This window comes from Rhinolophus hipposideros (genome assembly GCF_964194185.1).
Source record: "Rhinolophus hipposideros genome assembly, chromosome: 3".
NCBI classification, from domain to species: Eukaryota; Metazoa; Chordata; class Mammalia; order Chiroptera; family Rhinolophidae; genus Rhinolophus; species Rhinolophus hipposideros.
Window position 1 is genome coordinate 13,084,473 of NC_138049.1, and position 26,832 is coordinate 13,111,304.

At 34.5% G+C, this 26,832-nt stretch overlaps 1 protein-coding gene across 16 annotated transcripts in view; it reads left to right on the forward strand.

Moving 5' to 3' along the window:
• The window catches only part of SYNE1 (spectrin repeat containing nuclear envelope protein 1), a gene marked incomplete at its 5' end in the record, with an annotated part of 420,585 nt that overhangs the window by 139,885 nt on the left and 253,868 nt on the right, over positions 1–26,832 (forward strand). For all 16 annotated transcript variants that reach the window (XM_081044694.1, XM_081044699.1, XM_081044700.1 and 13 more), the window contains 15 exons: positions 340–492; positions 1,535–1,678; positions 4,168–4,341; positions 6,370–6,528; positions 6,965–7,129; positions 7,454–7,588; positions 9,935–10,093; positions 10,304–10,512; positions 11,129–11,237; positions 12,890–13,054; positions 15,632–15,799; positions 17,255–17,425; positions 18,262–18,402; positions 22,347–22,507; positions 24,477–24,627. In XM_081044694.1, coding sequence (XP_080900820.1) covers positions 340–492; positions 1,535–1,678; positions 4,168–4,341; positions 6,370–6,528; positions 6,965–7,129; positions 7,454–7,588; positions 9,935–10,093; positions 10,304–10,512; positions 11,129–11,237; positions 12,890–13,054; positions 15,632–15,799; positions 17,255–17,425; positions 18,262–18,402; positions 22,347–22,507; positions 24,477–24,627 — 2,364 coding nt within the window. The remainder of the gene's footprint in view (positions 1–339; positions 493–1,534; positions 1,679–4,167; positions 4,342–6,369; positions 6,529–6,964; positions 7,130–7,453; positions 7,589–9,934; positions 10,094–10,303; positions 10,513–11,128; positions 11,238–12,889; positions 13,055–15,631; positions 15,800–17,254; positions 17,426–18,261; positions 18,403–22,346; positions 22,508–24,476; positions 24,628–26,832) is intronic.

Here is a 26,832-nt window from a genome sequence, read left to right on the forward strand (position 1 = left end):
TTACAACTGTTATGTTTATATTGGATCCTTTAATCTTTCCCATTTAAAATGGAGGGACATTACAGAAATGTATAGTTTGATTAAGGATCATATTGCCACATGGGTCCAATGTATATGGAACGTTTCACGTTTCAAGTTGAATTCTTCACTTCTGTGCTAGTTCCTTTTTTCCTTTCACAGTAATTGGATTTACTTTAAGTGTATCTAAAATAAGAATAGAGAATTAGAGTCTTCCTTACCACATAACAATTCCAGAGAGTATGGAGAAGTAAAAATTACAGGCTCCCAGAATCTTGACTTAACGATTTTCAGTGTTGCCTTCCTCCCTTTTTTCAACAGTATGCTCGAGCTGATGAGATGGACAGAATGAAGAAAGAATACACAGACTGCATTACTATCCTGTCTGATTTTGCAACTGAAGCCCATAGGAAACTTTCTGAACCTTTAGAAGTCTCTTTTATTAATGTCAAGTTATTAGTTCAAGATTTGGAGGTGAGGTGATGTGATTTCTGGACCATAAAGAGAGAAACCTATTTTATTATGAAAGTAAAGATCAGTGAGTTATTCAGGTCATTGCAAAGCTCTTTCTATATCTCTCTGGCATCATTTTTGACATGTGTGAATATCCTGACTTACAACTCAAAATTTTTTTTAAATTGTTAACAAATGAAAAATCTATTTGAATTTTTTAATGATAAGTGTTGACCATAAAGTAACTTCAAAATGGTGGTTTGGTTTTTGTTTGTTTGTTTTTAATTTGGAGAGATATTTTTTTTCTCTACAACCAAATTATAAAGCGCTGGGAGCAAACAGGAGACCATAGATAGCACTTCTACCTAAATACCTCTAACAATAAAGGATCTACTAAGTGAATGGTGCTATTTACATATTTTGAATACACTACAGCTCTCAAAATGAAGTAGTGAAAGAATATTTAATGACAGGGAAAACTTTTCCAATATACTATTAAGTGAGATAAGCAAAAATAGTGTCATCCTTTTTTTCGTAAAAATGAAAAATGGGTTTAAAAGCACAGTAAACATTAATGATACAATGAGGGGATAGTGGTTCTGGTTATCACTGTGTGAGAGGACTTTAAGTAATTTATTTTTTTTATCCTATTAGCTCTAATTTATAAATTTTATGCAGTGATAGTATGTTACTGTTTAAAGACAAAGTAGATTGTTTGATTTTTAAAGTCAGAGGAATTGCCCCAAATTGTTAACATTTACCTGATATAATGTTTACATACTATATTGACACATATGTTAAAAATGTAGAGATTACTTCAGTTTATCTTTATGCTAATTTACAGATTTATGGTTACTTTTAAAGGAAAGCTTTTATTTATTGATACGATATTACCAACATATATTAGTAATGATGAAAGCAACAACTGGGATCTCCAAAAGATTATTATACGTATAAAATCTTATACATTGCACATTGATTTTTGTCCAGCCTTCTGGAAAATCCTGAAAGTCAAAGGAAATGTACTGTGCATTAATTTAGCTGATTCAATTGTCCAATGCAGGATATCGAGCAAAGGGTTCCTGTGATGGATGCTCAGTACAAGATAATCACAAAGACAGCACACCTCATTTCCAAAGAGAGCTCCCAAGAAGAAGCTAATGAAATGTTTGCAACCATGTCTGGACTCAAAGAGCAGCTAACCAAGGTGGGAAAATACTTTAATGCACAATAAACCACTGCCTTCTGCTGGCCTTACACTTCCTCTGTCACCCATTTGCTTATTAACAGATCGTGCTTCTGCTTCTTATTGGGATTTTGACATAGTAACTTTTGTCACGAGTTTAAAAATGAAACTGTGGGGCCTGATACCAAGTATTACCTCTGTTAATTTAGACGTACTAGTAGCTGTATTTTAACAGAAAGATAAGCCTCTTCAGGGAGACAGGAGGCCAATTAAAAGTGGTGAACCATAGAGCAAGGTAGAAGAAGAGGAGAGGGGAGTAGGAAGACTACAGATATTTAAATAAGAAAGAATTCCCCAGTGCCCTTTTATTGAGTTTTACTTGATATGCCTTCACTCTAAGAGTATTTATGATATTTTCTGCTTGCATTGCCATAAAGCAGTGGAAATTCTGCCTTCTTCAACTCATGGAACTCACCAAAGACTTAAAATACAGAGGGTGCCAAAATAAAAACGTATACACATTTGAAGAAAGGAAAAAAAAAACTGTATTAAAACTGTAATACTCAATATATGCCAATAACAAAAGATGAATACAAGTCATGTGTATACATTGTTTTGGTACCCCCGGTATATATATTTATGCCACTTTTGTGCAGGGGACTCAACAAATATTGAACATTAGCCATAAACATTTTCTATTCTATGCAGGGATTTTCCTTAAGACCTTTGAAAGTTCCACTGGGATTTTTTTTAATCTATCTAAAATTGAAATTTATGAAGATGGTATTGTTTGCACAGCCCGTTTAGATTGGGTAACTAATTCATGCTAAATGAAAGGAGTGATTATATAAATGAATAGAAAACATTTGTAACGAAGAATTGGGAAACAGGAAGAGAAGGCAGAAAAACCTGCTAATTAGGAGAAAAAAGATAAAAAGAGAATAACTTATATGAAATCAGCAGTGGAGAATTAATGAAAAAGATGAATAAATGAGAAAGGTGAAAATAGGAAGACTTAGACGTCATTAAAAAAAGGAGAAAAAAATATCGCTTCTTAGCCTTTTGGCTAAGATCAAGCTTAAAACAAGGAGAAAATTTATCTAACTGGCATATATTAGAATGTTAATCTTTAATTCTTTTTATTTTAACATTCAAGTTAAGATTATAAAGCTTGGGCACAATTCGAGGTCAACATTACCAATTTGGTAACCTTCAAGAAGCTTTCAGAGCCATGTCTTGAATGGCTTGCACATCTTAGCCTAGACCAGGTATAATGATTTAGGGCGATGTCTGAGAAAGCAAATTGCACCCTTGGACACATTTTGTTACTGTTGCTTCAGATATAGCATCTTGGTAGGTTTTTCTACTGTATCCAGGAAAGATTTATAAAGCACACTAATGTTTATATATGTTAGCAGATTCTCTTCATTTTCTTCAGAATAATGATAGCCAAACCTTGTTGCAATGGATCAGAAACTTCCTTTTGGCAATGTATCCGAGAGCATGAGAATATTTACAATTTAAGGGGGGAAAAAAAAAGAATGATCTACTAACAAGAACTCAATTTCCTTTTTTTCGGTTCTCAAATGTTTTCATAATACTTTGGGAGCAATTTGAAGTGACATGATTGGGACAGGAAGTTCATGGAGAACTGTGTGGTCCTGGAATCGATCGTAAAGGTGACCAGATAGACACGTTAGGGGTCCCTTAATCTCCAGGAGCCATTGGCCTCATCCTGAAAGCAAAGATAATACATATCTTTATATGTATAGAGTAACACCATTTTTTGAAAGCCAAGTACAAGATGAGGGCTGGCTAGTTTAGACTAGGGAGATGTCCCCTAGTGTAGGAATCTTTGTGAATGAACTGGTATATGATATGAGTGGCGGGATGAATATGATGTCGATAGGGAGGACTTAAGTATGGAGCTTGCGGTGGGGATGGGAGCAGGTAGGCAAGCACAAGGCCTGTCGGGGAAGAATGAGTCAACAAGTCTGTAAGTACGTCTGGAGTGAAGACTTCAAGTAGTAGAGGTCTTGAAAATAAAGTTGCAAGCCACAGGTTAGTACAGATAATGTAATTCGTAACTGTTTTATGTCAGATTTCGAGGTCGAAGTGAAGATGGGTGGCACAGATTATAAAGTGGAATTTGATGAAGTGGAATCTGGTTCCGTAACAACATCACTTAGATGGGGAAGTGCTATGGACGACTGAGATGAATTTTCATTAGAAAACGCTGTGGCATTTATTTATCTCAGTGGTATACCTAATAGTATTGTTTTTTACATCAAAATTTAGCAATGCATAGGACATATCATTCAACGAATGTCTTTGGAGATCTGTAAGCACAAAATGACCGTGTCACTAAAGAAAATGTTTCTGAGAGCTGTGGACACTGTCCTGAGCTTGTGGCACTTCATGGCCTTTAATAGAATTTTTGTCTTTGTATTTTTATTATTATCGTTATTTATTTATTTATTTATTTATTTATTGTCTTTGTATTTTTAAAGGTCAAAGAACGTTACTCCCCTCTTCTTTATGAGTCTCAACAACTGTCAGTACCATTGGAGGAATTAGAAAAGCAGATGACGTTCTTTTATGACTCACTTGGGAAAATCAATGAAATTATAGCAGTTCTTGAGCATGAGGCACAATCTAGTGCTCTTTTTAAACAAAAACATCAGGTAAGAAAAAGTCCCTTTTAGGAGACATAGGTTTTTTTTAAAACATGTGTAATAAGGCTGAGGAAGTGCTTACAGTGGTAGAAATCCCATTAGGACAAGAAACAGAATGCATTGTACTGGCAACACAAAACAAAAACACATCTTGTCCAAAGATGAAAGCCCTGTCTACTACAGATAAAATAAAAATTGTATCTATCTATCTAGCTAGCTAGCTAGCTATCAAGTTTATATATAGATAAAAGATTTTATAATTTCAAATTTTATATATTTAGATATATATAAAAATAAGTAATTGAATGCTATTTCTATCCAGTGTTTATAATCGGTGTTTTATGAGATCTTTTCTTTGCCTCTAGAGACCTTTGCCTCTACACAACCATAAAATTCTGGAAATGTGTTTGGAGTGATAATCATTTTTATTTGTCTCATTTTTAGTTAGAGTAGCTGTATGCAGAACAGCCTTCTACTGAGTGTTGCAGCTAATTGACTTATTCAGCTGGTTTATTATAAATGAACCAACCCATCAGAGGAGGCTGAAACTAACGGGCAAAATGCAGTTTGCCACTGCATTAACTGAAATAGATTCATGGAGGGAAGGTAGTATCACTCAGTAGAAAGAGCAGAGAGGATCTGAAGTGAGTCACACAGATGTTCAGATCTTAGGTCTGATATCACCAATTACAACGCCTTGATTAGCTTTTATTTCTTCACCTTAAAATGGAGATGGTAATACCTAAGTTGAGAGCATGTTGTGGAGATTACATTAGATGTTCTCCTATGTGACTAGCACATAAGAGCACATGATATATGCTCTATAACTGGTAGCAATTATTATTATTATTGATTAAAAAGACACAAGGATTAAACCACCAAACCCTATTCTAATGGGTTCTGATCATATTGGATGAAGATTGTTTTTCATTTTGACTCATAGTGCTATTTCTTACATTCCCAATTGCTATAAATTGCTATCAAAGAATCCTTCTACAATGAAGATATTTAATATTTTAATAATAAATATGAATGTCATTTAATAATATATTTTTATGTTACTCTTACCTCCTAAATCTTCATAAGGAAAAAAAAATATGTCCTTATTCTGTTTTGCCAAAACAAAACAAAAGCCCTGCTCTTAATATTTACATTTAGATTATCAAAACTGGTATCCAAATGAGCCCTTTTGAAATATTTTTCCAAAGCAATTGAGGATTTTGCAATGCAAATGATGTGAATTCAAGTAAAAAAAAATACTGTCTGTCCTGGGTTGGGACGGATAATTTCCATGCTGTCAGCTGCAGAAATTGCTATGATGCTAGGTTATGAATCAGAGGTGAAAAGGTCGATGTCACCACTGCTTCTCATCCTGCAAATGTGTGACAATTACAAGTCCTCCCAGGCCAATTGTTCTGCTGCTCCTGGGATAGGATCTGGGGGCCATCATTTATTAATGAGGTTGATAGTTTCTGAACCTTAGGAATTCAAATGCTGTATATTTTAGGATACACAAATAATATATAATCTTCTGTGTCTGACTCAGCAAAGTATTAGGTTGGTGCAAAAGTAACTGCGGTTTTTGCAATTATTTTTAACCTTTTAAACCACAATTGCTTTTGCACCGACCTAATGTAAAGTGCATTGGTGTTAAATCTAGTCAGATTAAAAGCTGATATGTAGACTGACTTCACTATTGATCACTCAGTAAACTACAGGCCTGTTGGTTGGGGAAATGCAGGCACTAGACAACAATTCTGATGCTCTGTCGTTCTCGTAATGTTAATGAGATGGGCATGAAATATTTAAAAATCTCAACAACAACAAAAAGTGACACTTAAATGCCTTATGTAAAAACCCCCGACTTCAATGATTGCTTAAAATTCCAAAAAGAAACACTTCTCTGTATTTTGATTTTACTTATTGATGGTTAAAAGCCTCCAAACTATATAATGCTGTTCTCATTATTTTCTAACAGTTATGGCTTTTCTTTCTCTCTCTTTTAAATACTATTGTTGTGGTTTCCTTTCTCTGTAGGAACTGTTAGCTTGTCAAGAAAGCTGTAAGAAAAGCATGACACAAATTGAAAAAGGCAGTCAAAGTGTTCAGAAGTTTGTGACCTCAAGCAATGTGTTAAAGCATTTTGATCAGACGAAGCTGCAGAGACAAATCTCAGAAGTTCATACAGCCTTTCAGGTAAGGTCTTACCCTGCTTTAGGGATGTGAGCGAGGGAACATGAAAAGGACACCTAATCACCATGGTTCATGGTTTACTCTTACCAAATACCTCACCTTGTGGTGTTTGGAAACCAATAATTTTACTTCTTTCTCTAATATTTATTCATATTAAAAGGGATTGATTATTCTGATCACAATGAAATGTATTTTTTGCAAGTATTTTTTTAAAGAATTGGGTAAAAGGGATCAAATACATGGTGATGAAAGGAGAACTGACTCTGGGTGGTGAACACAGAATATGATGTATAGATGATGTATTACAGAATTGTACACTTGAAACCTATGTAACTTTGCTAACAATTGTCACCCCAATAAAATTTAATTAAAAAAAAACACACGATACTTTTCAATAATGTGAAAGCAGCGTCATGTTATGATTATTTTTTAAATCAAGAACATGGTAAAGAAAACTGGAGATTGGAAGAAACATGTGGAAACCAACAGTCGCCTGATGAAGAAATTTGAGGAGTCCCGAGCAGAGTTGGAAAAGGTGCTACGGATGGCGCAGGATAGCCTGGAGGAAAAGGGGAATCCAGAAGACCTCCTGAGGAGACACACTGTGAGTTTATCCCTAGAGCTCTATCCTCTTGGAATCAAGGTTTTAGAATTGCTCACTGGTCTTCCAGAATATTCTACCAAATTTGAAAACTGCAATTTTTTTTCCCCTAAAGATTAAAAAGTTCTAGTTGAATTTCAGATGTGGTGGAGTCTAACTCATAATTTTAGATGATTATAGTTCATTTCTGGGTGGGGGGGGGGAGAAATAGTAGTTATCTGGAAAGTTTGAATGGCTAAGAGGCTTGCTTAGAGGCATGACTACTTCACTGTACAGTGCCTTTTATTCTGCTCAGCACTCTAACCACTTTGTCCCTCTCCATGTCAGGAGTTTTTCAGTCAGCTGGATCAGAGGGTCCTCAATGCTTTTCTTAAAGCTTGTGATGAACTGACGGACATTCTCCCTGAACAAGAACAGCAGGGCCTGCAGGAAGCCGTCAGAAAGCTCCACAAACAGTGGAAGGTGAGTCAGAACATAATGGGAACATGGTATCATGGATGATGGAAGAGAGCAGGAGGGTGTTAAGGTTCAACTGTAAGAGAAATTTAGAAGTTCAAGGAAAGTCACCATAGCTACTTCTTCCATTAAAAAAGCAAAGCAAAACAAAGAAAAACAAATAAACAACAACAAAATACTGACCTTGAGTATAAAACTTGATAAAATATGATAGAATTTTGTTATTTCTATTGTTCAGTAACAACAATTTTATCATATACTTAAGAGTACTATTTTGCTTTCCTGGTTTTCTTTTTATTTGCGGGGTGGCGAATGAAAAGGGTGTTGAACTTACTCAGCACATTTAATGAACTCTTCTCATCTGAGTAAATTATGTTAGCTATTCTACTAAACATATACCTAACATAATTTATACATATACATATTTGATGTTCTCAAGGATTTTACCATCTAGTTTAGACTGTAATGATCTAAAGCAAATATAAATAGGGGTTAGAGAAAGTAAAAGAGACTAAAAGGGGTCAAATATATGGTGATGGAAAGAGATTTGAATTTGGGTGGTGAACACACAATGCAGTATATAGATGATGTATTATAGAATTAAACACTTGAAACCTGTATAATTTTACTAACCAATGTCGCCCCAATAAATTTAATAAAAATTAATATATATATATTGTTTATATGTATATATATTGTTCATATGTGTATATATATATATATATATATATATATATATATACATATAAACAATTATTATTGGTTAAGGATTCGTTGATGAACAGAATGTAACCCCTTTCCCCAAAGAGCTTGAAGTCTGGTAGGAAAGATGATTGGTCATGAATAATAAAAGTATAATATATAATAAGTCCAGAAAAGAGCAAATAATATATTTAGAAAGACTTTGAAGGAGAGAGGAGGGCCCACTTGGAAATTGGGAACAAGCGAATCAAGTTATTTAATTCTAAGCTAGGACATTAAGAAACAAAGATTTGGGGGTGGGTGTGAGGGTGAAATTATAGCAACTGGAAGAGTGAAAGCATGAGAGGGCAAGTGGGGTATGAAGGGTCCATTCCGCGGAATCACACTTGAGGGTCTTGCGCTGGGTTTGTCACATGGAAGCCTCTTTGGAGTCTGCATGGGGTAGGGGGCTGTCAAGAACAGTTGCAACATAATGGAGACCCACAGAAGTCTGTCCTCCTCGAGCCAGAGAGGAGGAAGCCTTCTCTGGCAGCAGGTTAACAAGTGCTATTATGAGGTAATATCAAGTGGCAAATTTAATACGCATTATATGAAGGAGTCATACAATACATAACTGCCAGGTTGTGTTACTTTCTCTCTATATATTTTTTTAATCTCAGTAACATAGGCTAAAAAATCAGTCCTATGCATGGAAAAGCAGTTAAGGAAATATCTTTTTTACTTACTAAATTTGAAAATTAAAAAAAAAACAAACCACAAAAAACAGATTTTTAAAGAAATCCAAAAAGAAAGCTTTTTAAGTACCTTTGAATCTTAATATATCATAAATGTATTAAGGAATACAATCTACAGTTGAAGGTTGTATTTTATTTTACACACACACACACACACACACACACACACAATTAAGCTCTCCATGATATAATGTGTCTTAGTCTTTTCATAGCCCTAACTCATTTTGCTCATCAGTTATCTTAGTATTTTATTTTAAAGGTAATCTTTTAAATATTATAGGATACAAGTTGTCTAAAACTAATAAATTCTTGGACTAAAGATAATGATGAAGCTTATGCTTACATCAAAAAGGGACATAAAAAGTTTCACGTTGTTTGAGTGCTGGCTTGCTTGTTGTCTCAGTGTTGTCTCTTTCTAAGGGAAAGAGGACATGGCAGGCAGTTGGCAGCTGTGGGCTGTGTAATCTTGGGGTTTTTACTAATAAGGTTTCCTTGTATCCCCTCTTTCTGTAATGGGCATAATATCTTTCCTTCCTACCTCCCAGGATTGAGGGCAAAATTAAAAGGGACACATGCTGGGGAGAGGGTATGTGGCATCAGTGTGTGATTTATGTCTAGAGTCATATCTTGCTTTTTCTACTTAGGAACATAAAACAGGAACATTAATACCACATGGGCCATTGTCAACATTAAATAGAATAATCGCTGTGGAAACACCTAACCCACAGTAGGCTGAGAGGATTCGCTGTGGTCCCCGGTACTTGGAAAAGTACGAAGCACAGAGGCCAGGCGCAGACGATAGTGATGATATCAATTGGCCCTAAAGGGAATATTTTATAGCTTTTGCCCCTTCGATTGTGAATGTTCATAATCAGGAATGGTATCATATTTTTCCAACTCTTCCTATGGAATGTAGGATCTTCAAGGAGAAGCCCCATATCACTTGCTTCACCTGAAGATTGGTGTGGAGAAGAACAGATTCCTGGCGTGTGTCAAAGAATGCAGAACTGAGTTGGATCGAGAGACCAAGTTGGTTCCCCAGGAAGGCAGCGAAAAGATTATTAAAGAGCACAGGGTATGTCTTGTGCACCCCGAGTACAGCCATGTGAAGTCACATTGTCACTTAAAGGCTATAACTGAGACTTTGGTTTGTCTTCATATACTAAATAGCTTAATGACTTTACATTGATACTCTAAATGGAAGCTTCCTTTGGTTTCTCTATGAAAACATAAAAGTATTATATGGTTTCTCACATGGATTACATAAATGTTTATTGCTCATTAGATTTTCTTCAGTGAAAAAGGTCCTCATCATCTCTGTGAGAAAAGATTACAACTCATTGAAGAACTGTGTCTGAAACTCCCAGTCCGGGACCCAGTAAGAAACACACCTGAAACCTGTTATACGACCCTCAAAGAGCTCAGAGCTGCCATTGACAGCACCTACGCGAACCTCGTGGGAGACACAGACAAGTGGAAGGATTACACTAGCAGGTACTCTTGGAATTATTCCCAGTGAAGGACCTACATAGTCTATGTTAATTGTGTTAATTCAATGATTATTACAAAAAGGAAAGGGCATACATCTCATTTTGTGCAATAAATAAAACCAGATTGTATGATTTTGCCCATGTTCTTATATAAAAATGCTTCATTCGATGAAAAGAAAGAGTTTCAGTCAGAAACCATGAAGCACTTTATTTCCAAATGACCCAGATGTGACCTTTTTGAGGCAGAATTGGTTAATCCCTTTCTCTTAGATTTCGTCATATCCCCAAAAGGGGACTTCTGACTCTTTAGGTTTCTATGTCACTCTGGTGGGTACATGGGAGGCCAGAGCTGAAGTGGTATCTTCCTTAAACCCAAGGTACTCAGGCCCTGAACACATCTTTTTCTTAAGCAGCTCTACCTGTTCCACATGACTGGGCACAGAAGTGGCCACCTCTACCCTGAGCTTTACATTCCTTTAAGGAAGTTTCCAGAAAAATTGCTAATCAATTTGCTAATCACTTGATTGTTAAGTTTCCATGAATGAATTCAAAATAGAAAATGTGTTCTAACCATGCTGATAGGGTCTCCCTTTAATAAGAAAACACCTGTGTTATTTCAGAATTTCTGAGTTCTCATCTTGGGTATCTGCAAAGGAGACACAATTGAAGGGGATTACGAGTGAGGCCGTTAATACTGCCAACCATGGAGAGGTTAAACGGGCTGTAGAGGTAAGTTCTGGGCCATGTTTTGTTACTGAAAAGTTTCCATTAATAAAAAAATCATGATAGACAATCTCACTGATGTCTTTTTTTTTCTTTCTATAAAAATTAAGTTCCTGAATATTAATCTTAATTTTAAAATTAATCCTAAAAATAAATCTCCTTGTGTTACTGTGGAGAACTACAGGGATTTGTTTCTACTGAATTGTTGGCTTTAGATTTAGTCATGCTCAGTGGTGCACCTATGCACCTTTAGCTAATGGAAAATCATGAGAGGAAAATTGCATGCATGGGCATATAACACAGCAGGACTTAAAACCGGTCATGGAAAATAAGAACACTAGTTTTTTTTTAATACATTTCAGCCATTAAAAAGCCACGTCACAGAAAATGAGGGATTTGGGCAAGGTCTCTAACCATCCTCTCTATGTCACATTCAGCCTAGATGGGATCAGCCCCTATGAGCGTGGGGACAGCTTGATAATCCAGTCACGACAGAGCACCAGACCGAAACCAGTTTGTACTCTGTGAATGGCACACAAAAACCCTCTCCCTCTTCGATTGGCTCTTAGTTTTGTAGACTCACAGTGTTGTAAAAATTGTTTATCTTTCAGTCTTTTGAAACCTTGCACGTCACATAGTTACTATTACTGAAAATATTTTTGCTTTCTATTCCTGTCCTCTAAATTTCATTTTTCCATTAAAACTATAATCCCTTTCAATGCTAGAGGTGCTCAATAATATCAAGCTACAGCAATAGAAGGGTATCTGTATTTTCTATTGGTTGCTATTTTAATACAAAAAAAATTTCTCCTCTTAGAATGAAGAGATCACTTGCTTCTTGAGCCAACCATGTTCTGGCTATTATATGTTTGCCCTATAAGACCCTGTGTAGCAGCATGTGAGGTTGGAGACTGCTGTCATCATGATCCCCAGAGAAGGTGTAGGAAGGAGAAGATGCCTCAGTTGCCTTTCCTTTGGTCCTCAGCCCTACAAGGGCTGAGGTCCCAGAGTCTTCTGGCATTGTCTTGGCCAGCAAGCCCTCCCTTTCTGGACTGGAGCTATGCTTCCTGATGGTGCATATTTCCCTCTCAGGGATATTGACTTCTAAAAACTAACAAAAATAAGGCATAAAATGTGAATTACTGAAGTTAAATAAATCAAGGAGGCATTCATAAATAATATTCAACAAGTAAATTCTTCAATAAAAGAAATCAGCTAACTGAAAAAAGGACTCTATTATTCTTTTCTCAAAAAATAACATGTTCCTTCCAGCTCACAGAAAGTAAGATAACAAAGAATATTATAATTCCCAATTTTGGTATCACACATTCTTTCATAGTATTTTTAGAAGAATCTTTGTTGTGATGAAGGGAATATCTATAAATATCTAACCATGTAATTATGAAGACAATTATTTTTGTATAGTGAGTACTGATTTTACACATAGGGTATTGGCATTGGGGAAACCTTTCTTTCTAGCACTTGTAGACTTCTGTTAAAGATCTGAACAAAGCGGAATAAGCAGGCACTCTATTGGCAAATGAACGTCCGGCATTCCTACCTCCACCTTACATACCATCTTTGATTGAGTCCTTTCTTGCTGGAAAGTTATGATTCACAATTGTATTTTCTTCATCAAAAGTGCTCTTTCATTCCAGGAGATAAGAAATGATGTTTCCAAAAAAGGCGAGACTCTCAGCTGGCTGAAATCCAGGCTTAAAATTTTGATTGAAGTTTCTTCTGAAAAAGAAGCCCAAAAGCAAGGAGATGAGCTGGCAAAATTATCTGGTTCTTTCAAGGCTCTCATAGCTTTGTTGTCAGAGGTATACTATTTACTTACACTCTATAAACAGTCTATTCTGGGTGAGGAATCTGGAAGGTTCTTGTTCTTTTGCTTGTAGTTTAACAAGTAATTCTATAAAGAAATTTTCGTCAAAATAGAGTAGTTGAAATTTATATGAATATTGGCGGGGAAGATGAGTAGGATGTTTGCATTATGGTCTGTGCCATTATTGGATAAGTTAGTTCAAAATAATGATCTATATCTGAAGATAAAAAGCTTATCAGACCCATACTTTTTACTCTTACTACAAGCATGATTTCCTGGTCAGTTTATGGTATGTCATGGAGATTAAGAACTCAGGTTTGAGAGTCAAACAAACCCAGAGTTAGAGTTTAACACTGACACCCCACTTCATGTGTAACCTTGAGCTTGTCATTATGAACCTTGAACTTGTCATTTAATATCTCTGGACCTTGATTTTCTTACTTGTAAAATAGGCCTAAAAATATGCCAAAAGAAGGTGTTGAGAATGGAATGCAGTATTATACAGTGCCTGGAACAGAGTAAATTCACAACTGATCAGTAGGAATAATAAAATATTCAGTGTTTAGTCTGTAGGCCAGCAAAATCCTTTTAGACAAGATCTACTTATTTTAAACTTCTTGATAAGCATTTTAGTGTTTATATTCCTTTATAGATTAAAATATACAAACCCCTCTACTTCACTTTTGGTAGGGCCCCTTCCAGCCTCTGTGAGAATACTTTTACCAGGTTGTTGTATAAGTCTAAGGAGTTTGTATGTGGGAAGATAATGTAAAAATGTAAAGTAGAATGGACAGTTATCAGTATTTCTTGAAGTCATTAATAAACTTGCAATAAATAATGATCAATTAATTGGATGACTACAAAGTGTCCTGCTGCTTAAAGATCTGGAATTCTCTCTAGCTGTCCCTAATCTAATAGTTTGATTGTCAGTTAATCTTTTATACTTTTAATTCATGTAGATCTGCTTGAGAATCTAGCAGTGAATTTACATAAGCCAAAAATACTTCGAATTGCTGTGATTTTTAGTTTTATGTGATCATTTTGATACATAACACACAATCTTCTTAAGAATTTTTGACAAATTGAAAACAGCGATAGGACTCATCAAATTGTAGAACACAAACTATTCCAATTCTTTGCTGATCCATCTTTCATAGCAATAGTCAAGTTTAGTTAGTTGATATTCTTCTTCTCTGCATTTTCATTGGCCAAGAAGGTAAGGATTAAAGTAAGGATAACATTACAAAAAGTAAACATATATGCAGATGATCTTTGATCCAAATAGTTTTAGTTACAGCAATACATTAACTTATATTTTGTTTTACACACACATACACATACACAAATACAACTACTTTGACAGCCTTTAAAATTAGAAATTATTAGTCACCCTAACATTTTACCAAGGCCATTTATTTGCTTTATCTTTCAAGTACTCTCAGGACACTGCCCATGGAACTAGTAGCAACATCTACCTCTAACAAATGCAGACATTAATTCTTTGCATACTCATTTACCTTAAACTTCTGTATAATTTATATTAATATTAATCCCTTGTTTGTTACTTAAGCACTTGGTGAAAGAAGAAGAGAAGAATGGATAAAAATAAATATTCTGTTCTTGTGAAGATTTATAAAAAAAGATGAATTTGACACATTCGGACCTTCCTTTGATTATAATCCATTTAGTATTTAATATTGAACACAAGGTATTTTCAATTGTCCAGTGTAAGAAAAAAGACAGTGAATTTAAAACATGTAATGAAGAATCACTTTTTCAACAGAACTGTGATTTACTGAGATCTGAAGAATGTAGTTATCATAGGGTCTTATTTCTGTTTGAAGAATAGCATGCTCCAAATTACCTTGGATAAACTCAAAACAGAAGAGGGTCAAAGAAAAAGAATAAGAGAAAGAGAAACCAGACGGCTTCTGTGGAAGACAAATGATACAATGTCAAAATGATTATCTTAGTGAAGGTAGAGGTGGATGGACGGTGAAAACAAAAGATTGTGGCAAACTAAAATAGAGGGAGCAGAAATTACAAACCAAAGCTGAAAACTGAGGAAAATGACAAGGAAAGGAATACACTAAGAATCACAAAATTAGAAATTATATGGATATTTTGTGTGGAAATATTGGAAGTACATTTTCAACAAATACCCTTTTATTCTTCTTTTTCCTCTATACAGATTTTTCCTTATTTACTTTAAACAGGATAATCTCAACTGTCTTACAACACACTTTTTGTAAAAACTAGATTTTAGTCATGAGATAGTAATTAAAGTGATCCAGGAGACAATAGATACAATATATACAGGTTGTTTATTCAGCCTTGCTTGCCAGGTCCAGTGGGTTTTCAGTGTGGCACGTAGCACTGTATCAAATGAGGCTTGCAACTCCCATAAGTGGCTATGCAGTTTAAAATAAAGAAGCCTCAAAAATATGTGAAAGAATAAAAGTTATGGATTTGTGTATATATTTCAAATTGTTGAGAAAGACTTTACGCATAGTCTTTAAATATGGAAGATTATATGAGCATATGTTTTATAATTTTTTTCATGAAAACCTAGGTTGAAAAGATGTTAAGCAACTTCGGAGACTGTGTCCAATACAAAGAAATCGTCAAAAATTCCCTTGAAGAGTTAATTTCTGGTTCTAAAGAAGTCCAGGAGCAAGCTGAGAAGATTCTGGACACTGAAAATCTGTTCGAAGCACAGCAGTTACTTCTTCATCACCAGGTAGAATGCCTCGTTTCCCAGGGCATTTACACAAAGTTTATTAGTTAGTGGTAGAACCAGCGAGAAAAGTAGTATATCTACTGGGTGAGGGCAAAGGAAAGGGGGGTGGTGGTGCAGGAAGGAACCTAGCTGAATGGTTAAAAGAACTTGGCACTTCTACTCTCTTGGTTAAATATTTCAGAAGAGCCTGCCAGATAAATGCTTAGCCTGAGTGATTTGGTATCAAGAAGTTCAAGATATATTGTGGAGGGAAAGTTGATTTAGCTACGAAAACCTTCATAAAACTGGCTAAGTTGTCCTTTTCATAACAGAGATAGGAAGCATAAATTGTTTCATATTTGAGATCAGTATTCTTTTGTCTTTATGTTAAAATATTGCTTTACAACTTAGAACACATGTTGGTTTGGAAAATTATAACTTACATGAACTACCAGACCTTTCAGGGGAGTATGCTCTTATGAAGGATTAGAACTGGAAGAAAAGAAATCCTGCTACATATATTGGTAATAAAAATTTGAATCAACTTCACTTGTCAAACTCAGTATAAAGGGAAGTATAATTCAAATAAAATATTTTAATGACAAAATTCTAGCTAACATAATGTATAGCAAAATGCTAGCTTGTTTTATATATAATAATTTATAAAAAATTGAAGTTGCATTAAAAGTATACGTAAAGTAGCTGCTTCTATGCTTTATATATTTAATAATTATAAAAAGTCTGTGAGTACAAAAAATTAATGCTTGGAGTTACATTGTTCTCAATCATCGTGAAAGTGATGTTTGGGTTTCAATTTACTTCAAGTCAGAGAAATCTGAGATTGCAGATATTTACATTAATATTTCAAAACTCTTCACATTTCTTGGATCAGCTGCTTGGTTACATGTGTATTTACTTTGTGAAAATTCATGAATTGTACACTTAAGATTTGTGTACCATTCTGTTTGTGCATTATACTTCAATAAAAAAGGTTATTTTAAAACGTAACTTTCCTCAGATATCTCAGCAGATTAATCATTCTGAATATACCTGGGAATTAAGTGTCATAATATTAGCATTTATACAGCATACATGATTTTTTAAAAAGAGAGTTAGTACTTTGTGTTTTTAGGTAGAAGATAATTATTTTAGGATAATCATGTCAAATGAATAGTTTTACTAGGTGCTTTCTGGAGTAGGGCATAAAATACTAAATATTATCTAAATTTGCATACAGGACCAAATTATTTATGTTGCTTGCCATTATAAACCTAAAACATTTAGAAATAATATCCACCTTTGACTACAGAGGCCCCATTGCTGTTTTAACTGTTCGTGTTACCTTTAAAATACAGTTTGGGCCCACGCTGGGTGAGCTTGTACCTTTTGAACCTCTACTGAAGTGTGGGTGTTTATGTCCCTGCTTAGCCACTTACATTGTAACATTCATATCCATCTGTTGAACAATGCTTCCAGCAAAAGACAAAGAGGATCGCTGCAAAAAAGAGGGATGTGCAGCAGCAAATTATGCAGGCTCAGCAAGGAGAAGGTGGGCTGCCGGGCCAAGTCCGGGAGGAGCTGCAGAAGCTGGAGAGCACCCTGGACAGCATGGAGCACAACAGGGAGAAGCAGGAACGCCGCATCCAGGTAGGAGACCGGAAGTCAAGGGCTGTGTTGACTTCCGGGTCATGGGTCACATCTCATATTAGCAAATGCAACCCTTTGTTTCTGCTACGGATGCTCCACCATTGCGTTAAATAATTACATTTTAACCACCACACCAGCCTGATGGGGAGGGTTTTGGAATTAGCGAGTTTTGCAAGTGTGGATGTTTAAAAAGAAAAGAGTTTGAAGGCTTTACCCAACGTCACAGAGTGGTGATCAATAATAAAGCCAATATTTTAATTCACACTTACCTGAATCCACAGATTTGCATTGGATCATTTCACTTTTTGAGGTAGTCTAGCAGCCACACGGTTATGCTTTGTTGTGATCTTGACACATCGACCGGAAGAAAAGTTTTTGAATTTTGAAACTTGCTCAGTGCCCACACCCCTTCTTTCTTTCTCTCCATTCTCCTTTCTCTCTCCCTCTCCCTTTCATCTTTGTGTGTGTGTGTGTGTGTGTGTGTGTGTGTGTGTGTGTGTGTGTGGGAGAGAGAGAGAGAGAGAGAGAGAGAGAGGCTTTCTTTTCCTTTGTCCCTTATCTACATTTTAAGTAATATCGTTAGATTCATAGGACGTTACAGCTGATAGAAAACTCATGGTCCTAGTCCACACATCCTGTTTATGCAGATGGATTGAGACTCTCAAGAGAAATTCTTGTAGAAGCAATTAAGATTATTTTTATTCAGTATAATGGTGTAAAATTTGTCAGTTAACTGGAAGTTGGCAGCCTGACAAAGACTGGAAATTCAAATAATATTTTATGACACACTTTGATAATTCATAACATTATATTTTTGTTTTGTTTTTCAAATTTAGGTCACATTAAGAAAATGGGAACGATTTGAAACAAACAAAGAGACAGTGGTCAGATACCTTTTTCAAACAGGTTCCAGCCATGAGCGTTTCTTGAGTTTTAGCAGTTTGGAAAGTTTATCTTCAGAATTGGAACAGACAAAGGTATATAAGTAACATCATAGAGTCCCTTGGTACTCATTATTCAGAAGAAAAATTGTGTTTCTACTCTCTTATTACTGTTAATTATTATAAGTGTGCATTTAATCAATACTTATTATTTACTGATCATACATTCTTCAACACATTGGTCAAGTTTCTCTGGGGAATGAAAAAATAAATAATATTTAGACATCAATAACTAAGAGAAACTTTTCGTTAAAGTGGGAAATGGTTCCCTAATAGATGAACGCATTTAAAAATAAATATTTCTGAAGGCAATCATATTTTTACACGAACCTGATAAGACATAGAAAAACTGAGTTTGGGCAGACAATGAGCATTCTTGTGATGGAAATGGCATAAAGTATAGAAGTGTTAGATACAGAGATTTTATGTTGTAAAGCAGAAAAATGGAAGTACAGTCATAAAGGAAAGTTGTATCACAAAAACTCCTGAAGGCCTAAAGCATTAGTCTCTAGGCAACATGGAGCCCATAAAGGTTTTTAAGAAAGAGATCCATGTAATCAGAGCTGTTACTTTAGAGAGATGAATTTTAAGCAGGTGTAGAAAATTGAAAGGTGGAAAGACTGGAGTTATGGGATCCAATTAGAAAGTTATTTCCTGTGTATATTATTATAGACATGAAGTACAATAATGGGGACAGATGCAAGAGACAGAGTGAAGGAGAAAAAGATGGTACCCAAGGTTCTGAGCCTGACAGAGACAGTGGGAATGAGGCGGGAACTTAAAAGAGTAGCTGTTAGTGGGGAAAGATAGTCAACTGTGTTTTGGCCGTATTGAGTTTGAGGCTGTGGTGGGATATCCAAGAGGTAATATTGAGTATGTATATTTGGTGAGCTCCAGCCCGTTTGCTAAATATCTTGGACCCTCAGAGCAGATTAATAAATTTGTACAAAGTATTTAGAGAGCTGTACGTGTTGTTTTGGTTCCTATTGCCATATTTTAGGTTTATAAAAAGACTGAATTAGTATAGAAATGCATTAGCCAAAGTATAAGAAGGAAAACTCTTACATTCATCTTTTCATAGCTTTTAGCAAGTAAAACCCTGTGCTTCTGTTTTTTTTACCAATGATCGGCTTCACTGTCTCTCATACTGCTAATTTTTTAAATTATTTTTCCTATTATTCACTCACTGTGTAATTTGAAGTTTTGTAAGGCCACAGCATCTTTCAATTCTGTATGATTTTCATCAGCCATTTAAATAGGCTGATGAATATAATTTAAAATTATATTTAAATTTTAATTATTTTATATATTAAAAATATATCAAATTTTTTTATATGAAAACAACTGTATTTATTGGTTTAATTATCTTCTGGGGGATCCGCCCAGGTTCCATGCAGTGTTTCTGACACCTGTGGTTATAATCCCTTTGAATCATTTTATCAGCTATAGATGAAGCAAACATAACCTTTTTAATCTTAGTATTAAATCTTTTCCAATAATATTGGATTAAATATTTTCCAATAATATTAGCCAATAACCTTGCATACTTTGGGATTGATTTAAGAACGTGAGCTAAAATTTATGGAACACAAACTACATGCTGGCCTAATTCTTTGGTTTTATCATCTTCTTTAATCCCCGAAACAATCCTAAAATATAGGTATCATTGTTAATTCTGTTGTATAAATGAGGAAATGCAAGGTACATAGTTGTTAATGAACATATCCAAGATTTTAGGATTACTGACTGGTAAGGTTGGGATTCCAGACCAAGAGGGCAGAGTCCAGAACCCAGGCCCTTAGCTACTATATTATATTTTCAATATAAAACTGAGCCACTTTACTAATTGTTTACATACGTTGCTGGACAAGCACATGTCATTTAGAATCATTGTTCTCTATTTCTTTGCTCAGTTGACATTGTTAATACAGCCTCCATTCCAGCTGTAGTCCTTGAGTGCTTGTGTGAAGGAACTTGAGTGCTTTGTGTCAGCCAGTGTGTGGTAGAGTGCTCATAGCAATGTCATGTGGAATCTTCACAACAAGGCTTTGCTGATGAAGAAATGAAAATTCAGAGATGTATGTGGCTCAGGATTGCACAGCTAGTGAAGGACAGAGCCTGGTTTCAACTCCAGACCTATCTGATTCCAGAGTCTCTTATTTCCTCCTGCACCCTGCTGCTACTCATATGTCGTCTTCTTAGGACTGAAAAAGAAAGCCTTACCATGGTATTCTATTTTTGCTTAACTGGTTTTTGTTTTTAATCAACGTCATTCTGTTCTTTGGATTCCTCTGCATTGTGCTTTCCCCATACGTAGCTCCCACAAAAGGCTCTAAGATTGAAAGTATGTAAGTATTTTCAACCATAACTCTAGTTTGCCAATGTATTTTTCCTTGGTTCTGGGAAACACTAAGGGAAGAAAAAAATACTATTTTATACTTTTCTTTCTATTCATGGAATTCTGAGAGATTCAGTTTTCAAAATTGAATCTACAATGACTGTAAGTTCATATATATAGCAAGAATGGGTACTTCCAATCACAAAATTTAAAGTTGTGACATTAGCAAATACCGTGTTTTAGAATATTATAAATCTCTCTACCGCAAGGAAGCTGTACTTACTTGTTTTTATTCTCTCAAACTGCAGGGTATTTCTCTGTAATGTCAATATTTCTGTGAGGACAGTAAGTCTTTCAAACATGAAGATAATAGTATTATGTAGTAACTCTACCTTCGATGGCAGTATGTAATAATTCTAGGAGATGCTCTGTGGGAAAAGGTTGCTATTAAAAGTCTGACTTTTAAAATTATTTACATTGGATTTCTATGTTGCCTATTTAGGTGAAGGAAGTTTATGATCGAAATTTAAATCTTCAGTAAAATTCTCTTACATGAGAAGAAATGAGACACTAAGTTAATTTTTTTCACTCAAGTTTATCCCTTGGTTTACCTTTTCTAATTCAGTATATTTACTTCACAAAATTCAGGTAACAGCTAAAATTTACCAGTGTCTCAAATATATTAATTTTTGATGTAAAGTACTTCACCATTATTAAAAATCAGTTTGTGAACTTCATAAACTATTTTATCCTCAATTTTACAAAGCAAAAAACGATAATAGGTACCTTCCAGAGTGCCAGACACTTAAAAATGAAATTGTTAATGAAACGCTAACAGTAACCTTACAAGAAAAGCATCACTCTCTGCATTTTATTTGAAAGAGTCGGAACCTAAAAAGTATTTCTCCAAAGACAAACAATTAGTAATTAGCAAATCCAGGATTCTAATCCAGGTCTGACTGATGCAAAACTTACCTTCTTTCCATTATGTGGAATATGGATATATAGAAAATAAGGTTTAAAATCATTAAGATCAGATTATATCTCTTTTCAGAGAACTAGTTAACAAAATGTTTCACGGTGTGAGGGATGTAAAAAAAATAAAATAAAATAAAATAAAACTAAAAAAAAAATGTTTCTTTATAGCAAATACCAGTGATATTCTGTATGGACTAAGATACTTAATTAAATAAACAGAGTTATATTCATTGCCCTTGAAGTCTATTATTTCTATGATGGAAAAACTCAGTCACTATGGTCATTGCGAACTGGCCTGTAATAAACTAACATGTAGGTATGTGGATAAGTTAATTATTATAAAGCAACTCAAAATTCTAAACAATAAACTCAATAAACCAGAAAACAATGGAGAGATACTGTTGTGAGAATTTTTGGATAACTATAAAAGTAGATATCTGGTTGTGTATATAAAATGAAATAATTTAGCAAAGTTTATTTTGGCCAGAATGAAAATACATCTTATTTTTATTACTCAGAATATTATATAATAATATTCATACATGTATGAATCTATTTATCCATCAGTTCTGGGGGAGAGGCTCTGTAGTATGTACATGCAATTTGTTTGAGGGAAGAGTTGAATGGAAGATGCCTTCCTAACAATTATAATATCTTTTTCTAGGAGTTTTCTAAACGAACAGAAGGTGTTGCAGTCCAGGCTGAGAATCTTGTGAAGGAAGCTTCCGAGATACCACTCGGGCCCAAGAATAAGCAGCTGCTTCAACAACAGGCCAAATCAATCAAAGAACAAGTCAAAAAATTAGAAGATACACTTAAAGAAGAGTATGTGCTTGACCAGTCCTAAACTTTCTTCTCTGAGATAAAGTTTCATACGGTCTTCCCTGTATATTGTATTCAAAACATTCTTTTAAAATCTCAAAGTGTCTGTGTATTTCAGCATGTGTTGAGGAAGCAACTCGCAATTCAAAAGAAAGTATCACCCATACAGGAGCCACCATCTCTAACAGAGCAGAACAAAATAAGGAATGTGGTTTTTGCATCATAAATTGATTCTGTTCATGAGAAAGCCATATTTATTAAACGCTGTGGCCTTAGTACACTGGAGAGGGAATCTCAAAAAAAGAACCAATATTGAAAATAATTTTTTACTGTATTATTCTGTTGTCACCAGTTAGAGGGAAGAGGAGATATTCTGGCTGTATAGATTCTAGACCTAAATACCTATGATATGGACCAAATGTCTTCATCTCCAAGAAGCTCCCAGAGCTGTTTACAGTGCCTCCATATTCAAATTGTCACTGATTGATATTCTATTTCTAAAAATTAACTTCAAAAATCTGTTTTACTTTTAAATATTTAAAATGTTTATCTAAAAAGAAAGAACAGTTTGCTGATGGTATCCTTTTATGAACAAAATATACCCCCAAAATTTGGGAGGGAATAAACATATGAGGATATAGCCAATGTTCCTAAAAATCATATGGCTGAGGCTTTCTATTTCAGAGGTTAGTTAGTAGCAAATTGCTGACACATATTATAAAGGTACAGGACATAATTTCTAAGATGGATTTTTAACATGTAAAATTTGTTTTTAATACTATTAACACCTTGAAATCAACTTTGTATGTTTGCCTAAACTTTAAAGTTTGTTAAATAATTTATTTAAAGGAAATTATGACTCTAAATGTTGAGCACTTTGTATTAACTATTATCCATCAAGGTATGGAAATAGTAAAACTTAGAGTTTATTAGAAAGGAAGCTACTTTGTGAGGACATCCATTTAAACCTTTACTTCATTTCAAAACTCACAATATTGCACAATATTGCATTACGCGTACCGATGAGAACATTAGGCACACTTGAGACTGCAATATTATTGAATTTGACAATCAGTGATGCCATTGTGTTTTTCTTGGTGTCTCCAAGTGCCTTTTGGTAAACGGAAATTCTTTCACCTTTTTATTTATTTATTTTTAACCAAAGGACTTACCAGTTCAATGATATAGTAAACGTTTCTTACTCTTTTTCTAAACTGAAAGCCATAATCACATGGTTATGTACACATAGCCGATACAAACTGAAAATCTCTAGTTAAATTTTTGTTCCCTTAGATTTATTGCAAATAAAGCCCAAGTGGTCTAGAAGCAGTTAGGGTGCTCATATACAAGGATTATAAAAGTATTTAGTAATCGAGACTGAACAGACATCTAAGGATTGCTGAAATCGTTCTAGATTATAGACTTAAAGCTTAGCTCTAATGATAGAAACAATTCCTGCATGGCAGCATGAAATTCAGATCACCTGCTCTATCTTAATTCATAAAGATGCACTTGATAAAGGTCTTTGAGATAAAGCATCAGTATCTCTCCTCTAAGAGTAAGAGGGCCATGTCCACAAAAGTGGGACTGCTAAAAAACTGTGTGCACTGGGCTCTATGCAGGTAATTGATTTAAGTAACTCTTCACAACTATTGGTCATGCACAGAATTTAACTAGATTATAGCTGTATTTGAACCTCTTTGGACCCAGCAATATTTAACTCAAAGCACAGTTCCATTCATAATATGGTGTAGATGGTACATCATTAAATGCTCATATCAGAGGAGACAGGAAGACGAGAACTGACAAACTACGCAGATCAAATGTGCATTTCTTTCCTGTTCTAATAGTTTCAACTTTGATATGGTCACAAATGTCTTGACTATTTTTTAACGTGTAGATTTAAAAGAAAATGTATTGTTGTTCACTATTAAAATACTGCATTTTATTTACGTAATTTGGTTAATTTTAGTATTAAAACCATGGAAATGGTGAAAAACAAGTGGGATCATTTTGGCAATAATTTTGAGACCCTGTCCATCTGGATAACTGAGAAAGAAAAAGAACTCAATGCCTTGGAAACTTCGTCATCTGCCATGGACATGCAAATCAACCAAATTAAGGTGACCTGCTCACATGTTGTTACATTTATAATCCATGTCTAGCTGTTAAACACTCCTTTCGTACATTTCCTCAAATACTATTCAGCCCAGGACACACCTTTCATTGCTCTGTGACCCTATTAAAATTAAATTTACACAGAATGCTGAGCTAAGAGGTCTTGATTGATATGGGGCAATAGTTTATAGATGGAATTGTGTGTTAATATTGTCCGACTTATGCATTCCAAGTCAATATTATGTGCAATATCATTAAAGTGTTTTTTATGGTTACGTTATTCTTTTCCTTGATTTTGAATTAACCCCATTGGAGTACTCTGTTTATTCATTTATAGAACATGAAATGTATTCATCATCTACAACTGTACTTTATGGAATTATCCCAAATGTCTAGTTCAAGTATTAGCGGTATTTACCCTCACAAACCACAAGGAGGAGAAATTACTTTCTTTAGGTGAGGCCATCGGAGCCCATAGCTCCAATTCTTTCATTTATGACAACCTTGGGGGCATGGACTGAGATACTCTGACACATTAGCTCCCCCAGCTCTAAAATAACCATATGCATAGACTATCATTGTTCACTTCATTCAAAGAGTTTTAGGAAAAATGGGCTGAAAGAAATGAATTGTGAATGTTCATCTCTTTTTTTATATACAGCTTTTACACATTTTCAAAATTCAGCCACTTCTTTTTTCTATCTCAGCTCATTGTATTGGAATGTGAAAACCCTCTGCCATTTCATTGGGTTAAATATAGTAAAATAAATATCAAGGTGAAGGAACATTTCATGTTATGACTCAGAATAAGTTATCCATGTGCATGGTGGGAGGGTGCAATGTTGCTTAGCTAAGATTGCATGCTGTGCAGATTGTCCTGATTTATCAACCAGGACAACTGAGGCTACATGAAGTCTGGTATATACAGTCCACTCATGCCTGGTGTGGTATACTAAGACAAACAAGCCAAGCTATTAAAGCGTGTTCATGAAATAGGCTTTATCTTTACAACTATTTTTAAAAGTTGTCATTTAATCATTTTCATGAAATTCTAAGAAAACAAAGAATTACACACTTAGTTTTATCTCAAAAATTTCCTTTCAAAAATTTTGATATACACTTTTTAATTTGTTTATCATCTCTGCTAATTCATTTCACTATTTTTTAAACCTTAATTTCAGGACTTCTGAAATATATCGATGATCATATGCCATCACATTGTTACTCTTTAGGAAACAAAATGCATATGTACTTTATTTTGAAATATATAAGCATTGAATTGTGGATATTCAATTGTAGTAATCCATGCGATCAGACAAGAAATACATTTAATATTCCAACGGCATTTTGAAAATGATCTAAAAATATATTAAATGAATATGAATAGCAGGAAAAGCACATTTACTAGAAATAAGCAAAATCAAGTGGAATACACTTTCCTGTGGAATTTGGGCTAATAGGTTCATGTTCTAGTTCCAAAGAATAGACTACACTATAGAAAATATTGAAACTATGGTAGTACTTATCATAATGTTTCCAATTTAAAACAATCTTAGGATAAAATTAATTCACAACATTTGCATTGGTGTGAAAATATTTTTCTAAGAGCCTGTTTTTGTTCTTCATTACATACTATTCCAAATTGACTGATTTCTTATTCCTAATTGATAATTTGTAAGTGATAACAACATATACTGGGTTCATCTTCCACCTTCTCTATTTGGATTAAAAAAATTTTGGCCACAGTCCAACAATATGATTATATAGTTTGCACATATGAATTTGTTGATGACATGAATTACTCTAAGAACTTTGATCATAACTAAGATTCTTTCACTGAGGTATTGTAAGCACCTAGAACAATTATTGGCACATAGGAGATACTCAACATATACCTGTTGAATTTATGTGTGATTTTTCTAAAAAGTATGATTTTAAAAACAGCAAAATGTGAAGGTAGCTTGTATTAATGCTCAAACAACAAGTATCTATCATAGATATCACTGTAACCATACATATGAAAAATAAAAATAAATAAGTGATACGCTGGCACTAATCTGATGTAAGTTACCTCTGATTTTCTCATCTAGACAGAAGTTATTTCTGATGATGTTATCTAGTCAGAAGTTATACATTTATTTTTTTCCTAAGGTAACAGTATTTTCCATTTAAATTACTTGAAACTTAGATTTGTCTGAATATTGGCTTTA